This window comes from Crinia signifera, chromosome 6 (genome assembly GCF_055691185.1).
Source record: "Crinia signifera chromosome 6, ASM5569118v1, whole genome shotgun sequence".
NCBI classification, from domain to species: domain Eukaryota; kingdom Metazoa; phylum Chordata; class Amphibia; order Anura; family Myobatrachidae; genus Crinia; species Crinia signifera.
The window spans coordinates 14,072,779-14,092,945 of NC_139222.1; the positions used below are offsets into that span (position 1 = coordinate 14,072,779).

At 43.5% G+C, this 20,167-nt stretch overlaps 1 protein-coding gene across 1 annotated transcript in view; it reads right to left on the reverse strand.

Moving 5' to 3' along the window:
- Positions 1 to 270: 270 nt before the first annotated feature.
- Positions 271 to 20,167, reverse strand: part of LOC146010079 (uncharacterized) — a 36,618-nt gene continuing 16,721 nt past the window's right edge. Inside the window, exon 3 of the mRNA XM_083150973.1 lies at positions 271 to 2,551. Within this exon, the coding sequence (XP_083007099.1) occupies positions 960 to 2,551 (1,592 nt within the window). The 3' untranslated portion in view covers positions 271 to 959. The remainder of the gene's footprint in view (positions 2,552 to 20,167) is intronic.

Genomic DNA, 20,167 nt, shown 5'->3' on the forward strand with positions numbered 1-20,167 from the left:
CTATGGGTTTCTTCCTTGATTCCAGGGGTTTCATGCTCTTTGCCAGGAGTAAATGCTCATTGCCAACAGGGATTATCCCTCCTCCTCTTCCCTCCCTCTCCCTTCCCACCATTCCCATATGCGGTAATATCAACAGCAGGGCAGAGGGGTTAACTCACCCGGCTGTATCAGATTAGGTCCGCGGCGCAGCTATTTCAAAACGTGAGGTGGCTCACGAGCCAATCGGAGCTTGTGGTCTGACAGCCAATCAGGCTGAACCATGAGCTCCGATTGGCTCACGATCCGCCTCGAGATTTAAAATAGCAGCACCGCAGACCTGCTCTGATACAGCCGGCTGGGTTGTCCACACTCTGCCCAGCTGTTGCATTAATGCAAACCACCACTCTGCCTGGCGCAATGTGCTTCCTGGCAAATCTGGTCGCCGGGAAGCAGAATCTGGTCCCCGTGGCAACCTAGCCCCCGGGTTTTGTTGAGCCCTGCCCTAAGGTTACAGGAGAGGAAGTTTCTCACCCAGCGAAGGAAGGGATTCTTTACAGTGAGGGCAGCAAGATATGAAATACGCTGCCACAGAAGGATGGTGATTTTTCTTTTACTGTTATTGTTTTAGTGCTTTTGGTAAGGTTACTACACCCGTCTCCTTTGTGCTGTTTATGATATTTTATTGCGCTGTTACACAGATTACTGTTCTGAGAGAAGTTTGTGACGGCAGACTCAATAGATATGTTTGAGAAAGGGCTAGAGTCAGGGATGGGTCACAAGCGGCCCTCCAGATGTTAATGAACTACACATCCCAGCATGCCTTGCATCAGTTTCACCTTGGCCAAACAGCAAAAATAAGGCAAGGCATTCTGGGATGTATAGTTCATCAACATCTGGAGTGCCACTTGTTGCCCACCCATAAGCTAGACACATTTTTAACAGAAAAAAAATAAATATGATGTGATTTACATGTTAAACAATCAAGAACATGCAAATGGTTTCTCACCTGTGTGACTTTTCTGATGTCTACCAAGTTGTGATTTACTTGTAAACCTTTTTTCACACTCTGAACATGGAAATGGCCTCTCACCTGTGTGACTACTTTGATGTTTAACAAGTTCTGAATTGCGTGCAAAACATTTCTCACACTCAGAACATGGAAATGGCCTCTCACCTGTGTGACTTCTTTGATGTCTAACAAGATTTGAATTGCAATTAAAACATTTCCCGCACTCAGAGCATGGAAATGGCCTCTCACCTGTGTGACTTCTTTGATGTTGAACAAGTTGTGATTTGCATGTAAAACATTTCTCACACTCAGAACATGGAAATGGCCTCTCACCTGTGTGACTTCTTTGATGTTGAACAAGTTTTGATTTGCATGTAAAACATTTCTCACACTCAGAACATGGAAATGGCCTCTCACCTGTGTGACTTCTTTGATGTTGAACAAGTTTTGATTTGCATGTAAAACATTTCCCGCATTCAGAGCATGGAAATGGCCTCTCACCTGTGTGAATTCTCTGATGTTTAACAAGTTGTGATTTGCATGTAAAACATTTCTCACACTCAGAACATGGAAATGGCCTTTCACCTGTGTGACTTCTTTCATGTATAACAAGTTGTGATTTGCGTGTAAAACATTTCTCACACTCAGAGCATGGAAATGGCCTCTCACCTGTGTGAGTTTTCTGATGTGTAACAAGATCTGATTTGAATGTAAAACATTTCCTGCACTCAGAGCATGGAAATGGCCTCTCACCTGTGTGAGTTTTCTGATGTGTAACAAGACCTGTTTTGAATGTAAAACATTTCCTGCACTCAGAGCATGGAAATGGCCTCTGACCTGTGTGAATTCTTTGATGTTTAACAAGATCTGATTTGCATTTAAAACATTTCTCACACTCAGAGCATGGGAATGGTTTCACATCTGTGTGAGTTTTCTGATGTGTAACAAGATCTGATTTGCATTTAAAACATTTCCCGCATTTAGAGCATGAAAATGGCCTTTCATCTATATGACTTCTTTGATGTTTAAGAAGAACTGATATCCGTGCAAAACATTTTCCACACTCAGAACATGGAAATGGCCTCTCACCTGTGTGACTTCTATAATGTGCAACAAGATGTGATTTATGTTTAAAACATGTCCCGCACTCAGAGCATGGAAATGGCCTCTCACCTGTGTGATTTCTATAATGTGCAACAAGATGTGATTTATGTTTAAAACATTTCCCGCACTCAGAGCATGGAAATTTCCCCTCACCTGTGGGACTTCTCTGATGTGTAACAACATGTGGTTTAGATATTACACATTTCCCACGCCCAGAACAGGGACATTGTGTATCACTTGTGTGATTTGCACAATGTGTAACAATAGCTGAGGTATTAGAAGAACAGACATCACGATTAGAGGGATCAGATGATATATCAGCACTGGGAGGTACTGGATGTATATTTGGGGTACTGGGGATGTCTCCTGGAGAGTCTTGTGTGATGTCATCTTCTAGCTTAGTATCAGCAGACAAGATGCGATCTTCCTCCATGACATCCCTGCTTGTGTCTCCCCCTGCTGGAGATAATATAACTATTATTATTATGCCCAGGTCATTATATATTGTAGAGACATAACTCCACCCTACAGAGACTATACAGTAATTCTCATCAGTCCCTGCCCCAGTGGTGGTAACACTCTGTATTCCCTGCCAGACAGCACTGCTCACCGCTACATCACTGTGTCACTATGATGTCATCATTATGTCAGCCAGTGACATTGCTGAACCCCAATATCCATCCAGACTGCCATCATACGTAAAAACAGGAAACTTGTGGGCTGAATTACTGGATGGATATATACATAGATATACGTGGGGGTTTGACCCTGAATGCGCTTCCAATACTAGATAGCGGCCAACCTCTTCGGAGACGAAACGCGTCGGGTCGTTTCCTTGCGGTTCACAAGAATATGAATTTGTAAATGTCATACATTTGTATTTTTAATAAATGTGATTGAATTATTACTCTACCTATCTGCTTGAAACTTGAGCACACAATAAGGTGGTGGGAATTCCTACAGCGCCCTCTACATCTTTTTCTCATATACATAGATATATCGAATAAGTAGTAGGAATTGCAGCCTCTATATGATCCTCTGGTAGAACAGACCCACCAGACACGGCTACTAAATTAGGCCAATAAAACATTGTATAGAAAAAAACTACTAATCCTGAATATGTGCACTGAACTGCATCATCTGATTTATCTAAGTATCTTCAACATTTACTGCTTGAAAGTATGCCTTTAATTCACAATAAGAGACTATTGTTTAGGATTCAATTTTATAAAAAAAACAGGTACCGCAATGGGCACAAGATTCACTCCAAGTTATGCTAATGAATTTATGGGCGAATGGATATTAGAACAAAACAGACAAACAACCTATTTGGATATAATCAGGTGTCCCACACAGATATTTTTATCATTCGGAACGGAGGGAAAGACCACTTAAAACAAATTTTGGTATTTCTTAATTCTAATCAACAAAAACATTCTTGTCACTTTTGAGGCAACTTATGACATGAAAATTTAAAAGATATCACTATTTAATAAGAGGAAGAAAAGATGATGCAGCTGGAATTACTTAAAACCAACAAATTTTAGTTTCTTCAACATTTTCAGCTTGAAAGTATGCCTTTAATTCACAATACTCCCAGCGCAGTTCAGCGGCCATCTTGCTGGACTCGTGCCGAGAGACGGCCAGGGGCGGCGAGCACCTGGAGGGGCCCCACTTCTGCTAGATGGACCTTCACAGCACCCTGACCACTCAAGCTACATGGCCTAGAAAGCATCTGGCAGTGAGCACTATACTCCCTTGCACTGTGTGGTGTCCTGTATTGGACAGCATTGCCTTTCCTGGAGCTCCTGTGATCTCCCGCGACCCCCCAAACATTCTACTTCACTGCTCACTCCGGGGGAGACACTCTGGTGGGGAAGCAGGGTAAAAAAGGGGAACTATTTTATGTCACCCGATACCCTGGCTGCTGGCCAGTCCAGTTTACCACCCTCTTGATTTAAAGAAGGTCACCTGCGCTTTTGATGACGCACTTTTGCCGGCGGGTCCGCACGCCGGGAATGACTATGGAGAATGTAGGGAGCTCTATTACCCGGCGTGGCGGGCGAGAGATACATGGCGCCCATGAAAACATGGCCTTTATGTGTAAGTAGGATTACTTTTAATAGCGTGGACTTATGCTGAGATCCTTTATATAGTAAGGTCGAGTCTGCATATTATTAGAGTTGTGGGGAGGTGGGACTAAGGGCTCATCAGGGGTATATAGGTAGCTCACAGTTACTTGGTGGTTATGCACTTTAGGAGGAGATAGTGGGGGCCTTGAAGAAGGTCCAGTGGTGGACCGAAACATTGGCCTGTGGCCCACTGTCATGCACATTGCACTTTAAAATATTTCTGACAAAAATGGAATAAAAAAGATTTAATATCCTATTCAGAAGTCCGGTGAGTGTCCTCTTGATTTCCCTACAAGTTGTATTGATCTACTGGAATTTTCTGGAACACCTGAGCTGACACCCCAACAGTTGTGGTACCATTGGAGGAGAGTGTGATCCATCTCAGAGAGTCCCTAAGGGCAGTCAAACGGGTAAAGGCCGTGGTCGTGACACCCCTCCAACGGCTTCCCCGTCCTCGCCTGGGGACCAAGCTACTGCCTCTATTTCGACAATATCCACAGGTGCATTAACCCTCACAAGATCTTACAAACCTCCTGGCTTCATTACTTGACCAGAAACTAGCACCCTTAAAAGATTCTATTGATTCTGCACAATCTCAACTAACACATCACAGCCAACGTCTGTCTGAGGCGGAGCTGCGAATCTCCGACTTAGAAGACGAACTTTCTGTGACCAAAGCTAAATTATCTGAGCAGGAAAAAACGATCTCTGCGGTACATGACAAATTAGAAGATTTGGAGAACAGAAATAGAAGAATATACGTATTATTGGTCTCCCAGAAAGTGTTAAAAACGCAGATCTCATGCCCCTGGTCTCAGAATGGTTGCCACGAGAATTAGGATGTGTTCCTGAAGGCGGATCATTCATTGTGGAGAGAGTACAGAGTGGGCCCAGAGGTTTCTAGAGATAGACCTTGCCCAGTCATCCTACGAATCCTAAAGTTTGCCTCCTAGACGCCTACCGCAAACGTGCAGATCTACACTACCAGAACACAAAACTTTTGCTCTTTCAAGACTTCTCATACTTGGTCTCCATGAAGAGGAGGGAGTTTGCCCCGGAATGCAAACAACTGTTTGAAATGGGCCGCAGGTTCTCTTTGATATACCCAGCAAAATTGCGTGTCTTCCATAATGGCAAACCCCACTTCTTGGACTCACCTCAAGCGGCAAAGAATTTTATCGATTCGCTCTCAACACAATCACCATCACGAGGAACTGATGATATAGGAGAAGTATCTTATCATTCTCCTTTCATATTGGTGGTATTTATAGTATTCTAGGTTGCTACATGTATGGCGATAAGCCAGACTTTGGAGGTTATTCTGGTTGGTGCGTAAATTTCCAAATTATTTCGATGCGGACCGCACGCCACGCTGTGCGGACATCGTACGAAGAAACGCCCACCGGTCCTCCGCATTCGGACGGACTCACACTTTCAGAAGAGGGCGTGTTTACGGACGACATCCAAACCATGCGTGTGCGGTGGACACACACATATTCTGCATGGTCTTACAGCGTCTGCACGGTCTTACCGCGTAAGAACGGATGGGAACATGGCCGTACACACCGATGCGGTGTATTTCCGCAAAACATACCACTATCTTTTGATCCCCAAATGTGTGCTGTTATTGGTAAATGTAAAAGTGACATGTATATTTATATTAGTGAAAGCAAGTTCTGTCCATTGCTTGCAGTGTAAATGTGTGTAACAAATGCAGCCGTACTTTGAGCATAGATTTGTGTGTTTAGTAATGGTCCATTTAAGCTGCAAGGTTTCCAATTGAAGCAATGCAAAGACTGTAATTAATGAGTAATGAGTAGAGGAGTGGATTGTATTGTGTTCAGGTGACATTGGTTCAGGTGCGGGAGTACTAATTGGGCGATCCGAATGCCTATCGCATGACCGAGTGGTGTCCGCAAAGAAATACTTACTTATGGACACCGCATATTTCTTGCCTTTTGGTTCGTTTGCAGTCGGTGTTCAGTCCGAATGTACACGTACCAGAATTAGTGCACTCCCTCGTGTACGCCCATGTTAACGCCCAGTTTAGCCCACTTTGAAACTACGCCCCTGTGTACTTCCGAATGACGCCCATAATACGCCCATATCTCCTGAGTGAATGCGGTGCACTTTTCTGTACGGTATTAGTAAGAACAAGTACTGAGACCTTGCGTGGCACATGCACATAGCGTTGCCCACGCATGCGCAGACGGCTAAAAAACGCCATCCGAAAGAATTCGGAAAATTACGCATCGACCAGAATAAGGCCCTTTGTTTTCTTTTGTTCTTCTCTGTTTTATTGTTGCAGTTGCAAGATCAAAGATGCTATGCTAAACACACTCAGCTGCATTGTATAGCGCAGGTGCTTTCCTATGTGTATGTTGTTGATGTTCCTCAGTATTACCCCGCCTGGTCTCCTCTGGAGTTCCTATGTTTATGGCACTCAAGAGGATTGCCTTATTGGGTTAAAAAAACAGTTCAAATTTTCCTTTGTAGAACCATATGGTTTTACTATGCAGAATGTTGTCTTTCTATATGTAGGCATGGAACAGCCCTCTAGGTCTGACGGTTATTTCCGTAGCCCGCTCGCTGGGATGGGTTGGAAAGGATTCTATTTTACTGCTTCCTTTGTTTTCTGGCCTAGAGTAGATATAGGTTAACATGGTCAATGATACGGCCACATCCAATAGAATACAATCTTCTATTAAACTGATTTCATGGAATGTTGAAGGGCTCAATTCACCTGTAAAACTACGCAAAATTTTAACAAATTTAAAACGTCTTAAACCGGATGTTGTGTTTCTGCAGGAGACTCCTTGGGATATCAGGGATGCTAATGTGCTCAGAGACTCCTGGGTTGGTGAGTTCAGAGCTGCCTCTTTTACATCAAAGCGGAGGGGCATTCTGATATTATTTCGTAAAAACCTGCCATCCTATATCAAAGACGTGTGGATAGATCCTGAGGGTCATTTTCTTTTTCTGAAGATCTCCTTTCTGGGGTCTCTGTATACATTAGCTAACATATACACCCCAACTGGTCCATCTAAATTGTTTTTTACTAATATATACGCTAAACTGCTGTCCTGGGCGGAAATGGAGTTGTTGTTAGGGGGGGGGGGGGGGGGGGGGTTAATTCTGTAATCTCCAGAGGTCTGGCTAGATCAAGTGGTTCGGGAGAGGGCAGTGGAGAAAATACCAACTCATCATTGGCCCTATCGATAGAATCCCTGAGATTGTGTGATCCGTGGAGGTGCCAACACCCTACCTCACGCGAATATACATTTTGTTCCCATCCTCACAAATGGACTTTTGGCTGCTTTCAGAGTCCTTGTAGGACAGAGTAGAATCATCTGGCATTAATATGATTGCCCTATCTGATCATGCCCCAATTTGGATAGTTTTAGCTTTTAAAGATCAATATCCACTCCGTATAATTGGAGATTTCCTTCTTATCTAGCCACTTCCTCTGATTTCCATGCACACTTAAAAACAGCCTTTCTTAACTATGAAGACAACGCGGGCCATCTTGCTGACATATCTTTTTTGGGCTGCAGCTAAACCAGTCATGAGGGGACAAATAATGGAATATGTGGCCAGGAAGCGCAAACGGTCGAAAATGGTGATTTCTGAACATAGTAAAAAATTTGCGTCTGCATACAATATCATGCTTTTGATGAATACGGCTGAAACTAGACTACTGTATTCTGAAGCCAAGCGATCATAGGATCCATTGTGTACAGAACAAGGGCCCTTATTCTGATCAGTGCGGCCGGATCCGATTATGCGTCCAGGACCGTGCGTGCGAAACCCCGCTTTCCATACGGATCGCCAACTCCGTCCGTACGCGGTAAGAAGCTGGCCGAACGGACCGCACGTGTATTTTTCACGGAATACGCTTCCTCCATCTAAGGGAACCTCCCCCATCATTCGATGGTCGCAGACCATCGAATGCAGGACCGAGTGCTCCACCAGCTCCCGCAACCTCAAACCACACGGACATTTTTCAGTGCAAAAGCAGGGATCTGGGCGGGCAGCTGACATCCGGCGATGTCATATGTCCGCCCCCTACATGTGCGTCACGGCCGCATTACCATATGTACGCCGAGCGTTTGCATGGGAACGCCCATGAAACGCGGGGCGTATGCATATGGTAATGAGCCCAAATAGCCCTTCACGCCCCTCTCCACCCCCTGTTCGGAGTGTTCACATATCATGCGGGATTTGGCCGTATGCCCCGCTCGCACATGCGCAGAGACGCCTCTGCCCATGCGCAGACACAAAACATCGGCGGGCCGAACGCACGCAGATATATCCGCACCGACCAGAATAAGGCCCAAGCTTATTTTACCTATGATATACAATGTAGCAAATTCTACGGTCATTGTAACAAATCAGGTAAACTTCTTGCAAGCTTAGTGCGCTCCCAGAATGCTTCGTGGAAAACGAAATTGCATTTCTACGCCATTAACGTATTACGGCCGCCCTCTACGCAATTCCAGGACACAGTTGCGTCTTAATTAGCGTAAACGTAATGATCAAGGACGAACATGATACATTAATGGTTAAATTCCCAATGATATGCCCTCTTGTTTCTCTCTTATGTGTGTGCAACCCCCTTGAAGCCCCTGCCACGTGGCAAAGGGCCGAAGAAGACAGAGCGCAGAATCATCTGAAACGCAATTGCGTCTGATGAAAAACACGTGGTTTGGTAGGGTCATGCTCAAACAGTATACTAATAAGGTTATTTTGACCGAGTATATAGTGTCAGAGTGATCAGGCAGAGCACGTGCTTGACGCCATTACGCATACGCATTAGGTAATATTTGTCACCACGGGAAGTGCGTGCACGCGTGCGTCTGCAACGCCGTGCTCGCTCTGCGTCCGTGTGTGCATGCATGTCTCAGACGCAAATTCCGGTTGCGTGAACGCGCCCGTATCAGCACGTGCGTCTGGTTCTGAGGCCTTTGCGTCAACGCATTAGTGATGCATTTCCTGTAACAAGTATACATTGTGTATGTAAATCGGAACAATACTGCCACACTTTTGTCCAGTACATATTTTATTATTATTTTAAAACAATTCAAGCATTGCTAGTATTTTTAAACCTGAAGTGTAAAGTCTAATTGAAGGCATACAGTTTTAGGTACTGAGCTACCATCCAATTTTCTGTACAGAAAAATAAGTCTGCTTGTTTGAATCAGTGGGTGCATTGTGTGAGTGCCAGTCAAAGATTCACGGCAGGAGGCATTGGTTATAAAGAGGTTGTGGAAAAAGGCCAGATCTGGTAATTGTGGTTGGCCACTTAAATTAAGAAGGCAGTAGTGTTTGTTTCCGTTTAAGGCATACAGTGTAGTATGCTGGGCAGCGAAGGTTAATAGTGAATCAAGAACATAAGATAGAGGTTAGGTCCAAACGGGATCGCAGTCGGAGCGCCGGTTGGAGATAAACAAACATCGCTGCTATAAGCATCGATTAAGTAGAGCTTTGCATAACCTGAGCACTCGTGTCGCAGATCACTGAGAAGATTGCTTCTTGGGTATTACGCTGCGCACGAACTCTGCACTACTGTTGCGTACCCATTATCAACTCAGCTATTAGATAGTTAAAAAATTTGCCGCAGTGAGGCATTAACTGGCTGAGAGGCTCTGGTGGGACTTCAGGGAGTGGCAGAGAGAGTGGATTGCTCGCTAAAAGGAGTAATAGTTTGTGGGGGAACTCAGAAACTCAACGGTCGCTTGACAGGAGGTGTAGCTTTCTCTTGAACAGTAGGGGCTGTCTGTCGATTAGGTCCAACCGGCATCGCAGTCAGAGCACCGGTTGGAATTGATCATAGAACATAAGGTATCCAGGAATAAGTGACAGCAAATGGGAGACAAAAGTTCTCAGAGGAAGGAGGCTGTTGTCATGCCCAAAGAATCTCCTGGATACATTATGAAAAAGAAGTATGGCACATATGCTGTGGCATACATGAATGAATGGATCAAGCTGACCAAAGAGTGTGAGGTAAAGTTCCCTGGTACTGGTAGTGTCACGGTTAAAGGTTCTGATGGGGTCGTGTGGTGTTCAGGGACTGGAGACTAGGCAGCAGCAGTAGGGTTAATAAATGACTTTTTGCACTGACACTGAGCTACCTAGGCAGATCCCCTTTAAGCAAAGAGGGCGGCTGCCATTGGCTGTCACAGTGAAACAGGTGAGAATACCTGACCTGGCCCAATCCCCTGTTTGCCCTCAAGCAAGATGGCGGCGCTGGCCTCCCGGCATCTATAGCCTTAGAGCGGGACCATGCTGCAGATTCCCATGCTGCCCTCCAACACTGCCGGACCTCTGCCTGCCGCCTCACCTGACATGGAGGCCGACACGGGCGGGTGTGTACAGTACCCGCTGTGTACCACCCCGGCGGCGCGTGACAGGTAGTTTTAACCGTGAAATTCTAGATGCATTAAGAAATCAGATTTGTAAAATTCCATCCAAAAAGAAAAGATCAAAACACCATAATTGTTTCAACCTGTGGCTAGTGGAAGGACAGACACAAGGAATTGTAAATTGTTTAAGAAATGCAGGTACGGTTAGCATAACAAATACAGCTGCACCTCACCCACTTTATGTTACAGAAGGAGCAATTACCGTCAAGAAACCACAACCATACGCAATTATTAATAACTATGCAAATTTGTTCCCGATAATAACCTTTTACAGGCCATTAATCCAAGGATGGGGTGTTACTGACGTCAGCCGCCTCCTACCCAACAAATATGTGCCTCCAGTTAAGAAGTAATTATGATAACTACCAGGTAGAGGAGACGACTGACGCCAGTTATCTACAAGAAGGAGCCGGTAAGTATGACACACCTGACCCCACAGAGACAACCATTCCAAAGGACCGAAAAGTTACAAGTACATGTCCACTCTGCACCCTCCCTGCCCCTTATGTAAAGCCAGACACGGATAGGGTGATTCCAGTAAGGCAGGTGGTTATGCATTGCCCTCTGACAAGGACAGACTTAATGTCTTTGATCAGAGAGTTCCTTGACCCAAGACAAAACCTAATGGCCTGTCAAAAGTTTATCAGAAATTTAGGAAATTCACATAAACTTACAAATAAGGATTGGAGCATCATATTGAGAGCCTGTCTTCCCCCATACATTGATGCACAGAGGTTTGTAGAAGATTGCCAGGTGGGGAAAGACAGGATTTTGACTGTTGATGACAATCAGGAGAATATAGAATATACACTTAATTAATCTTCAGTTGAGCAAGTATTTTCCTGGTACCACAAAATCTTTAGCATTCGGCAAAAGAGCACTGAATTTCCTGATGAATATTTTGACAGGGCATTGACAGACATTTCGAGATTTACAGGTATCCCTGACATAAAGACGAGTGAACCACATAGGGAATTGGTTGTTTCTGTGGTTACAGAAGGACTAAAAGAGCCACTTAAGACTAAATTGCAGTCCTCTTCCCCTAACGGGAGATATATGACAATAGGTGCCCTTAAAGAGTCTGCCATTGACCATGACGAAAAATACAAAAACGTAAAGAAAAGCAGACCCATAGACTAATGGCCCTTGCCATCCGTGCTTACAGTAGTGGACCAATCAGACCCCAGCACACTGGACCACAAATGGAGACGGCCCCAGTATGCTTTATGTGCAGACAGCCAGGACATTACAGAAAGGAATGTAAGATGGAAAGTCTCATACCACACAGTCACAAAACAGTCGCAGACCCAGCAACAAACTCATGTCTTATTAGACAGGCGGTGATATTACCAAGAATGAATCCCATGTTTCTCTGGTTCGGCATTGTCAATGCAGGAATTAATTAACTGCAAATAACTTGCTGAGTGTGCGACCAAATTACTGACTCAGTAACCTGGTGATGCCAGCTGACCAATATCATGCTGCAGTGCACAATTCAACCCAGTTGCTCGAGCACTTCCTACTTGTGTACACAGTGTAGTTGCCATAGCACTACCGGTAAACAAGACTGAGGATGTGGTGTTGGGGTGTGATTTAACTAGTTATGCTCCTCATATAGTCTGGACACTCCTAAAATTCTGCCTAAACATCAGCCAAGTTCACAATGGGAACTTGCATTGATGTGCCAGTAAAATGTGTAATATTGTAAACCCAGCAACACTCTTACCAGGTGTGCCCTCCAAGGCACAAAGGGTGGGAGTTGGTGCTGAGGTTGCTGGAATGGTAGAATTTAGTGAGAGCCTAGACCATGGGTCTTCAACCTGTGGCCCTCCGGATGTTGTGAAACCACATGTCCCAGCATGCATTGCCACATTTTTTCCTATAAGAGCATGCCAAAACTGTTAGGGCATGCTGGGACATGTAGTTCCACAACATCTGGAGGGCCACAGGTTGAAGACCTGTGGCCTAGACGAACATGAGTGTATGACGTGTTTGAATTTGGCCTTTGCAGCATATCCCCAAAGGATAGTAACAACCCATTGCAAAAGGTGGAGAGGATTCATTTTTTTTTCCTCCCACTGATGGCAGCTGCCACAGAGACACCAAAATGGGAGAGTTGTGCACTGGCTATACCGTGATAGATGGAGAAGGTATAGTAGAGGCTGGGCCCCTTGGACCATCTCACTCAGCAACAGTAGCCTGATTAGTGGTGCTGACCAAGGTGTGTGAGCTGGCTGAGGGAAAAGCAGTCAATATTTATACAGACTCTAGGTACGTTTGTTGGGGTAATACAATAAATTTGGGGCCCTGTGGTGCCTCAGAGATTTGGTGACAGTAGCTGGCACTCCAGTGGCGCAAGCGTTGTATGTTCAAGGACTCCTGACAGCCGCACAGCTGCCGGACAGAGTGGCTGTTATCAAGTGTAAAGCCCACACCTTTGATAAGGATCCAGTGTCACTTGGTAATAGCCGTGCTGGCGTGGCAGCTGGGTGAGCCACGTGCTCTGCGAATAATGTTTTTGTTCCCCTGTAAATGTCAGTGTGTTCACATAGAGGTGCAAGATTTGTGTCCCCTGCAGGAGAAAGCAGTCTGGAAGCCGAAGGGATGTGGACAGAAATGGAAAGATGGACAAGGAAAACCAGTGGACTCCCAGAGCATGCCACACTGTCATGGCAGAGATAGCCTATGGCCTGACTTGCCTTGGCAGGGAAGGTATGTGGAAACTGGTCAAAATTTACTGGCGTGCCCCAGAGTTCACTCCACAGGCAGGTAAGACGGCAATGTCATGCCTTACTTGTCTGAGGAGAGACACTGGAAAGGCTGTTTCCATAGAGCCATCTCCACATCTCTCCTCCAGAGGATTCTTTGCAGGTAATACAAACTGACTTTGTACAGTCCACTCTAGAACTGTTTAGGAATTTTTTTATATATATTACTAGTATGTTTATCATCAAGAACAAATTGAGCAAAGTTATGGTTGAAACAAGGGTTTGTTATGGCCTGAGGCATTGCCGATAGAACTGTATAGTATCAGAACCACTCTCAGAACTCCACTTAACCTGTCTCCCTTCAATTTATTGCTCGGAAGACATCCACATAATGGCTAAAGTGAGTACTTATGTAATATTTGGGCTCCCATTTTTCTTATGAGACCACGTCCACTCGCCACACTATATAAAATCAACTCCATGCGTAGTTTGATAGTAGGGGTATGAAAAAATGGGGTGCATTTAACATGGGAGCCCAGATAATACATAAGTACCCTAAAGTGTAATAATGAAGTGACTATTTAATATCTTATGAAGGAGAATCGACAATTGAGAATGCAGCACAGGAAGTTGACAGTGTTGACACCGAAGGAGAATCGACAATTGAGAATGCAGCACAGGAAGTTGACAGTGTTGACACCGAAGGAGAATCGACAATTGAGAATGCAGCACAGGAAGTTGACAGTGTTGACACCTGAATTGCCTGTGAAGGACTGTGATTGTCTGGAGCCAGGGGACTTTTGTTATGATCTGAAATTTGTTTTGCCCAAGTTGTTTGATAGATCGGTGAGAAGGACAAAACCAAGTACTATTGATCAGCACCACGTCAGTAAAGGTTGCAAAGAAGGAAGCTTGGATCCATTCGTCCCGTTGTAAAAAGGTCAGTATCCCGGAAGTGGTTGATGCTAGAAGCGACGAAAAAGAGGTATCGCTAGAAGCTTTGTTCCGGGAAGACTGAGAGACAACTAAAACCGAGATATCTAAGCAGGAAAAGACAAAGAAAAAAAGACTACCCTGACTATCCCCTGGCCAGACGAAGAAAGGAGCAGCAGGCAGAAGATGAATATCTTACTTTGTTCCTGTTTTCCCATCTCTTTTCTCCCCAAGGGGTTGCGTGGCTACCAAAGTGTGGATAAGGAAAGGTGGAGTTCTGACAGTAGGTTGGCGGATCATAATTAAGCCATTGTAGGATCCCTAAGTAATCCTGATACTTTTCTCAACCCAGGAGTTGGTAAGGAGTCTGAAGAATATTTAGGACGAAGGTAATGTGATGGGTTGTCGGCTGATGAATATGGTATTTGCAGGAAGTGTAACCCTGATATGGAGGAAACTTGTATCCACACACATGTCAACATAACTGGACAGCTGATGTAAAGCAACATCCTTTGGGCGGGTATCACTCGCTCGTAGGAAGAGTTTTAAATCAGACAGGATGTTGGGTAGGTTCGCAAGTACCCCAGAAACAGAGTAGTATGGGTCTAATCCCATACCCTTTAACTCTGGCTGAGATACATAATCTAAGCGAAGGAAGACCCTTGCATAAGAAATACGTATATGCACCAGGTCTCCTGCACTTAGATTACAACCATATCAGGTAGACAAGTCCTTTATATGTTGGAACTTTATTAGTTCAAAAGGTACAAGGGACATGGGAAGCGATGGGGTATAAATCAGACGATAACCTACTCGCAGCATCCAGATGGAGAGTCGATAGATTACAAAACATTGTTAGAAACCCGCACAAGCGAAAGGCAGTAAAATAAATCTTATCGGTGAGTGCATACAGCCAAACTCTTGTGAAAGTCAGGTTGGGAAGGAGGGAATGGGAATATTCATGTATTCTTGTATGACAAGGTTATGAAATTCTCTGTACCTCATTTCCTTCCAGATAACATTTATTTTTATTTGTGACAGGCAGGCATTTAAATGTGCTCTGTGAATGAAATCGGATGGTGTTATTTAGGTGGAGCGATGACCCAATGGTAAAAATCCACACATGTATACTCTCTCCTTATACTCAGATCTTTTCTATAGAATTGTTTGAAGTGTGTATGAGTGTCAGAAAAGAACCTTCCAGCCTCAGATCTAGTCCATGAGACCTTCGGGTGTCAAATTCCCCTCGCATTAGATATCACCCATACCGCCAGGAGAATAATTAACTTTAAATACCTACAAGTATTGACAGACTTAATGGATAACATAATGGAGACATATGATGACACATTCCGATACACCGGAAAAGAGCTACAAGCCTATAAAAGAATTGGTTCTGCACAGGAGGTTATGAACAGATTAGAAAAGGGACCTCCTGGTAGAGCCCAAAGTATTGGTCTAAGACTAGTCCCAGGAGATCATAGACAACATAGAGATACTGTTGCTCTGTATCAGTGGTGTCATCATATTATCCAGCTTGTTATTTAAATGTATGCGGTGGGTAACCCGGGGCAGACACAAACACATTGAAATAATGAGTATAAGGACAAGTGGTCCCACGGAAGACACAGGCCACGAATAGAGACCATTATTCAATAAGGGATACCATACTTAGAAATACATGTCTGCTTTGTTCTCTTACTCTTATTATTATATATACTCACTCCTTTTAAATTCTTCTATTTCTTGTCGGTTTTATCTCAGTAGTGTAATAGTGTCCCTATAACTCCTCCTTCTTTCTCCTTAGATACACCCTATCTGGAAAGTGTAAATAAATGTAAACACCCCTGTTTTTATTTTGGTCCAAAAATTGGACTTAAGTCCCCTTGTCACCCTGAGTAAATTGTTAGGTAAATGTGCTCCCCATTTATCCATAATCTCGGATTGGTCATAGCACACAATGGTTTATTCCCCTTTTATGTTTAATTATGTAACTCAATATATTAGACTTATGAATTATTTGTATGTGTCTCCGGGAATTGTGAAATGTGACCGTTTTATTTGACTGTCAAAGGGTGGACTGTGGAAAACGAAATTGCATCTCTACGCCATTAACGTATTACGGCCGCCCTCTACGCAATTCCAGGATGCAGTTGCGTCTTAGTTAGCGTAAACATAATGATCAAGGATGAACGTGATACATTAATGGTTAAATTCCCAATGATATGCCCCCTCTTGTTTCTCTCTTATGTGTTTGCAACCCCCTTGAGTAAATCCAGACTTGGTTTCTATTTGTTTTGCTACAATTGCCATCAACAGTTGCAGAGGTCAGTATAGTGAAACAATCACTATACATGGCCTCACAGATGCCTAGTCTATGTTATCAAATGACCCCATGTGAGTAGAGAGACAAAGGATAATTCCCAGCTCAATCCAGTTCTCAGATTCCCCCTCTCATCACCTGAACAAAGAAGCCAGCATGGTCTGATGAGATTCCCGTGGACTGGAAGTCGTACCCGTGTTTTGGAGGACCAATGACCACCTGCCCAGTCCCTTTACTGCATCCAATAATATTCTAGCTTGTCCCCACTCCCCCTTGCTATAAAGTCTGGTCCCGGAATCTGGGAGCTCAGATGTGATCTATCTAGAACGCATGTAACAAGATATTGTGGAAACCCTATCCAGTCGCGGTGTCTGCTCCTCTTGACGGTAATTGTTATCCCTTATATGTGCTAGTTATATGTAACACTGTTTCGTCTTATGTATAAGCTGTATTGTATATTTTCATAGTTTACATATTCTTCTAAACTTATATACACGGGGTCAGATCCGTGATCTCAATATAATCAGTGTTTGCTTCTATTATTTCGTCACAAGTGTATCAGCGTCTCAGACGCAATGTCAGCTTTAAGCATAATCAAGCGTCTATGCATTGGTAAAGTTTATGTATCGATAACTAACCTGAGGTTATAGCGAGACATACATTGCAAAAAAGCTACTTAAGAGTCTCATTATCCACTGGTTTATTAAATTAACAATATTAACAGCTTCTTCATGCATACTTAAGATAAACAATGCGTCAGGTCCCCCTGCCACCGACTCTTTGACTATATCCAAACTATTCTGCGATTACTATCGAACACTATATACAGCCCCACCTGATAACCCTGGGGATGGTAGGGAATTTCTTTCAAAGGCTGACTTACCATGTCTCACTGAGGAAGAAAGAGAATCATTGACAGCACCTGTCACTGATATGGAACTTTCCTACCTGGTGGTAAATGACCTGGCCCTGATGGCTTTGGGGCTGAATATTACCGATTACTCCAGAAACAATTATTACCCCATCTTGTCCCCCTGTTTAATTCTCTACTCTCTGGGAAAAAAAACTCCAGCTGATTTTACAGAGGCTAGAATAGTGGTTTTCCCGAAACCAAAAACAGACCCTACTCTAGTCCAGACTTATAGGCCTATTTCCCTATTAAATCAGGACTTAAAATTATTCACCAAACTATTGGCCCAACGCTTGCAGTGTATATTACCTAGGATACTACATCCTGCTGAGAATGGCTTTGTAAGGGGTAGAACGTCTGTGCATAATGTACGTATGCTAATAGCGGCCTTACATAAGCTTCAACAACAAGGTAATAAGGAAGCCATGATAGTTAGTTGTGATGCAGACAAAGCATTAGACCGCGTTTCCTGGTCGCATTTTCTACGAGTACTGCATGCCCAGCAATTTGGCCCAGGATTCATCAAAATATTTGAAATGCTGTATTCGTGTCCTTGGCACGTATAACGGTTAATGGTCTTAATTCATCGCTCTTTATATTATCTAGAGGAACTCGCCAGGGCTTCCCTCTCTCTCCCCTTTTGTTCAATTTAGCACTAGACCCGCTGATTTGCACGTTCATTAAAAACACGGTATGGAGGGGTGTAGAGCATGGCAATCAAGAAATAAAAGTATCTGCTTTTGCGGATGATTTACTTCTATATTTTAGTAACCCTAAACAAGCCCTCTCTGGTTTACAGAGTACTCTGTACACTTTCCATATGGTCTCTGGTTTGTTCGTTAATTTCGATAAAACAGAAGCTCTGATGGTGCACGCCACTGCTAGATTGGGATGGGGGTCTACGTTCCCTTTTCGCTGGGCACGAGATTATCTGGTATATTTAGGACTACGGTTCGCAAGTGCCATACAGAATTCATATTCCTTCAATTTTACACATTTAATTTCCGTTGTGACGCAGGACTTCGAAAAATGGAGACCTCTTCCGCTTTCCTAGATCGGTCGATGCCATTTGGTATCATTTCCTAGACCATTATATCCGGTTCAGATGCTTCCATTTTTTTGTGGCCAAACGTGTCATTGCACATATTAATCGTGCATTATCAAAATTTATCTGGGCTGGGAAACGCCCTAGAATCTCATTACTGAAATTGCAACAACCATTGTCATTCGGGGGAGTTAATCTGCCAAACATACAGGATTACGCTCTAGCCTCAAATCTTAGATATGCTGTATATGGTGGGTAATGCTAAAAATGATGTTCATTTGGCTATGGAACAAGCTTTTGTACCAAACAACTCCTTACTTTCCTTACTACACACCCCTACACTTTCCATCCCTACAGAGGTGAGAAATAATCCCTTATTACACAGTCCCTGTATAGCCTGGCGTATCTCGCGGAAGAGACGGAACATATCATATACCAAATCTATTTTCTTGCCGTTACTTAACAACCGTAACTTTCAAGATGGTGCCCCAGATGCAGTTTTCAGGTTCCGGCACTTTCATGGACTTAGACTGATACATCAATTCTCGGGAGATGACCTCTTCACTGTCCTCTACACGTCGAGCCTTAGAGACCTGTATACTGATATTTAAATTCCTTTATTTGCATATTTCCAGGTCCGTAGTTATGGAACTAAACTTTTGTCCGAGATGCGGACATAAGATATATCAAATACTTTGGATAAGTTGATAGAATCTAGACTAGGCCGTTCCCACCTAAAATCTAGACTAGCCCTTTCCCACCTCTTTACTGTATGATCAGGTCAGGAAAACAGTTGATCTTGATACAATAACAACGGAGCTGACCATGTACTTCTAACTTATCTATACAGACAATAATTAAAGCTTCAACATCATTGAACAAACAGTTATATCTCATCGTCCTTTGTAGAAATGCAATATAAAATTCTAGATAGAGCATACTACACCGCCAAACTTAAATATCTCATAGGTGTAGCAGATGATTCTAATTGTTTCAAATGTCATCAACCTGATGCTGACTTCCTTCATTGTATGTGGCAATGTGCAGTGGTACATACATTTTGGATAGAAGTTCAGTCTTATATAAACGATATTTTACATATTACAATTTAATATTTCCTTGCCTTGGGCCTTGTGGAACTACTACACTGTTGACTTGCTTCCAAAACCTACTATGGGGATTAGGTTGCTATTAGCTAAAATAGCTGCAGTGGCCAAAAAAACTATTTTATCTAGGTGGATTCAGACAGACCCAACTCCACTCTCATTGATGTTACCCAGATTGACTTATGGGTTTCAAATGGAATGGATTGAATGTTCATTAGATTTAGAGTCAAGAGCCCAAAAGTTTTTCGATATTTGGTTACCATATATTCGCACTTTATCTAATAATGAAAAAGACCACATACGTGGCATAGTTCGCCTATCTACGTGGTACAACATGGCTACACTAGAACAAAATGCCACACCCTTCTGAGAGAGCCTGACACTGAACATAGCTGATCTTACTTTCGGAAACCATGTAAACTCCTCTTTAACTGTCAACACTTTTATAGCTCATGATTTTGCCATTTGGATATGCATCCTTAATTTTGCTATAATA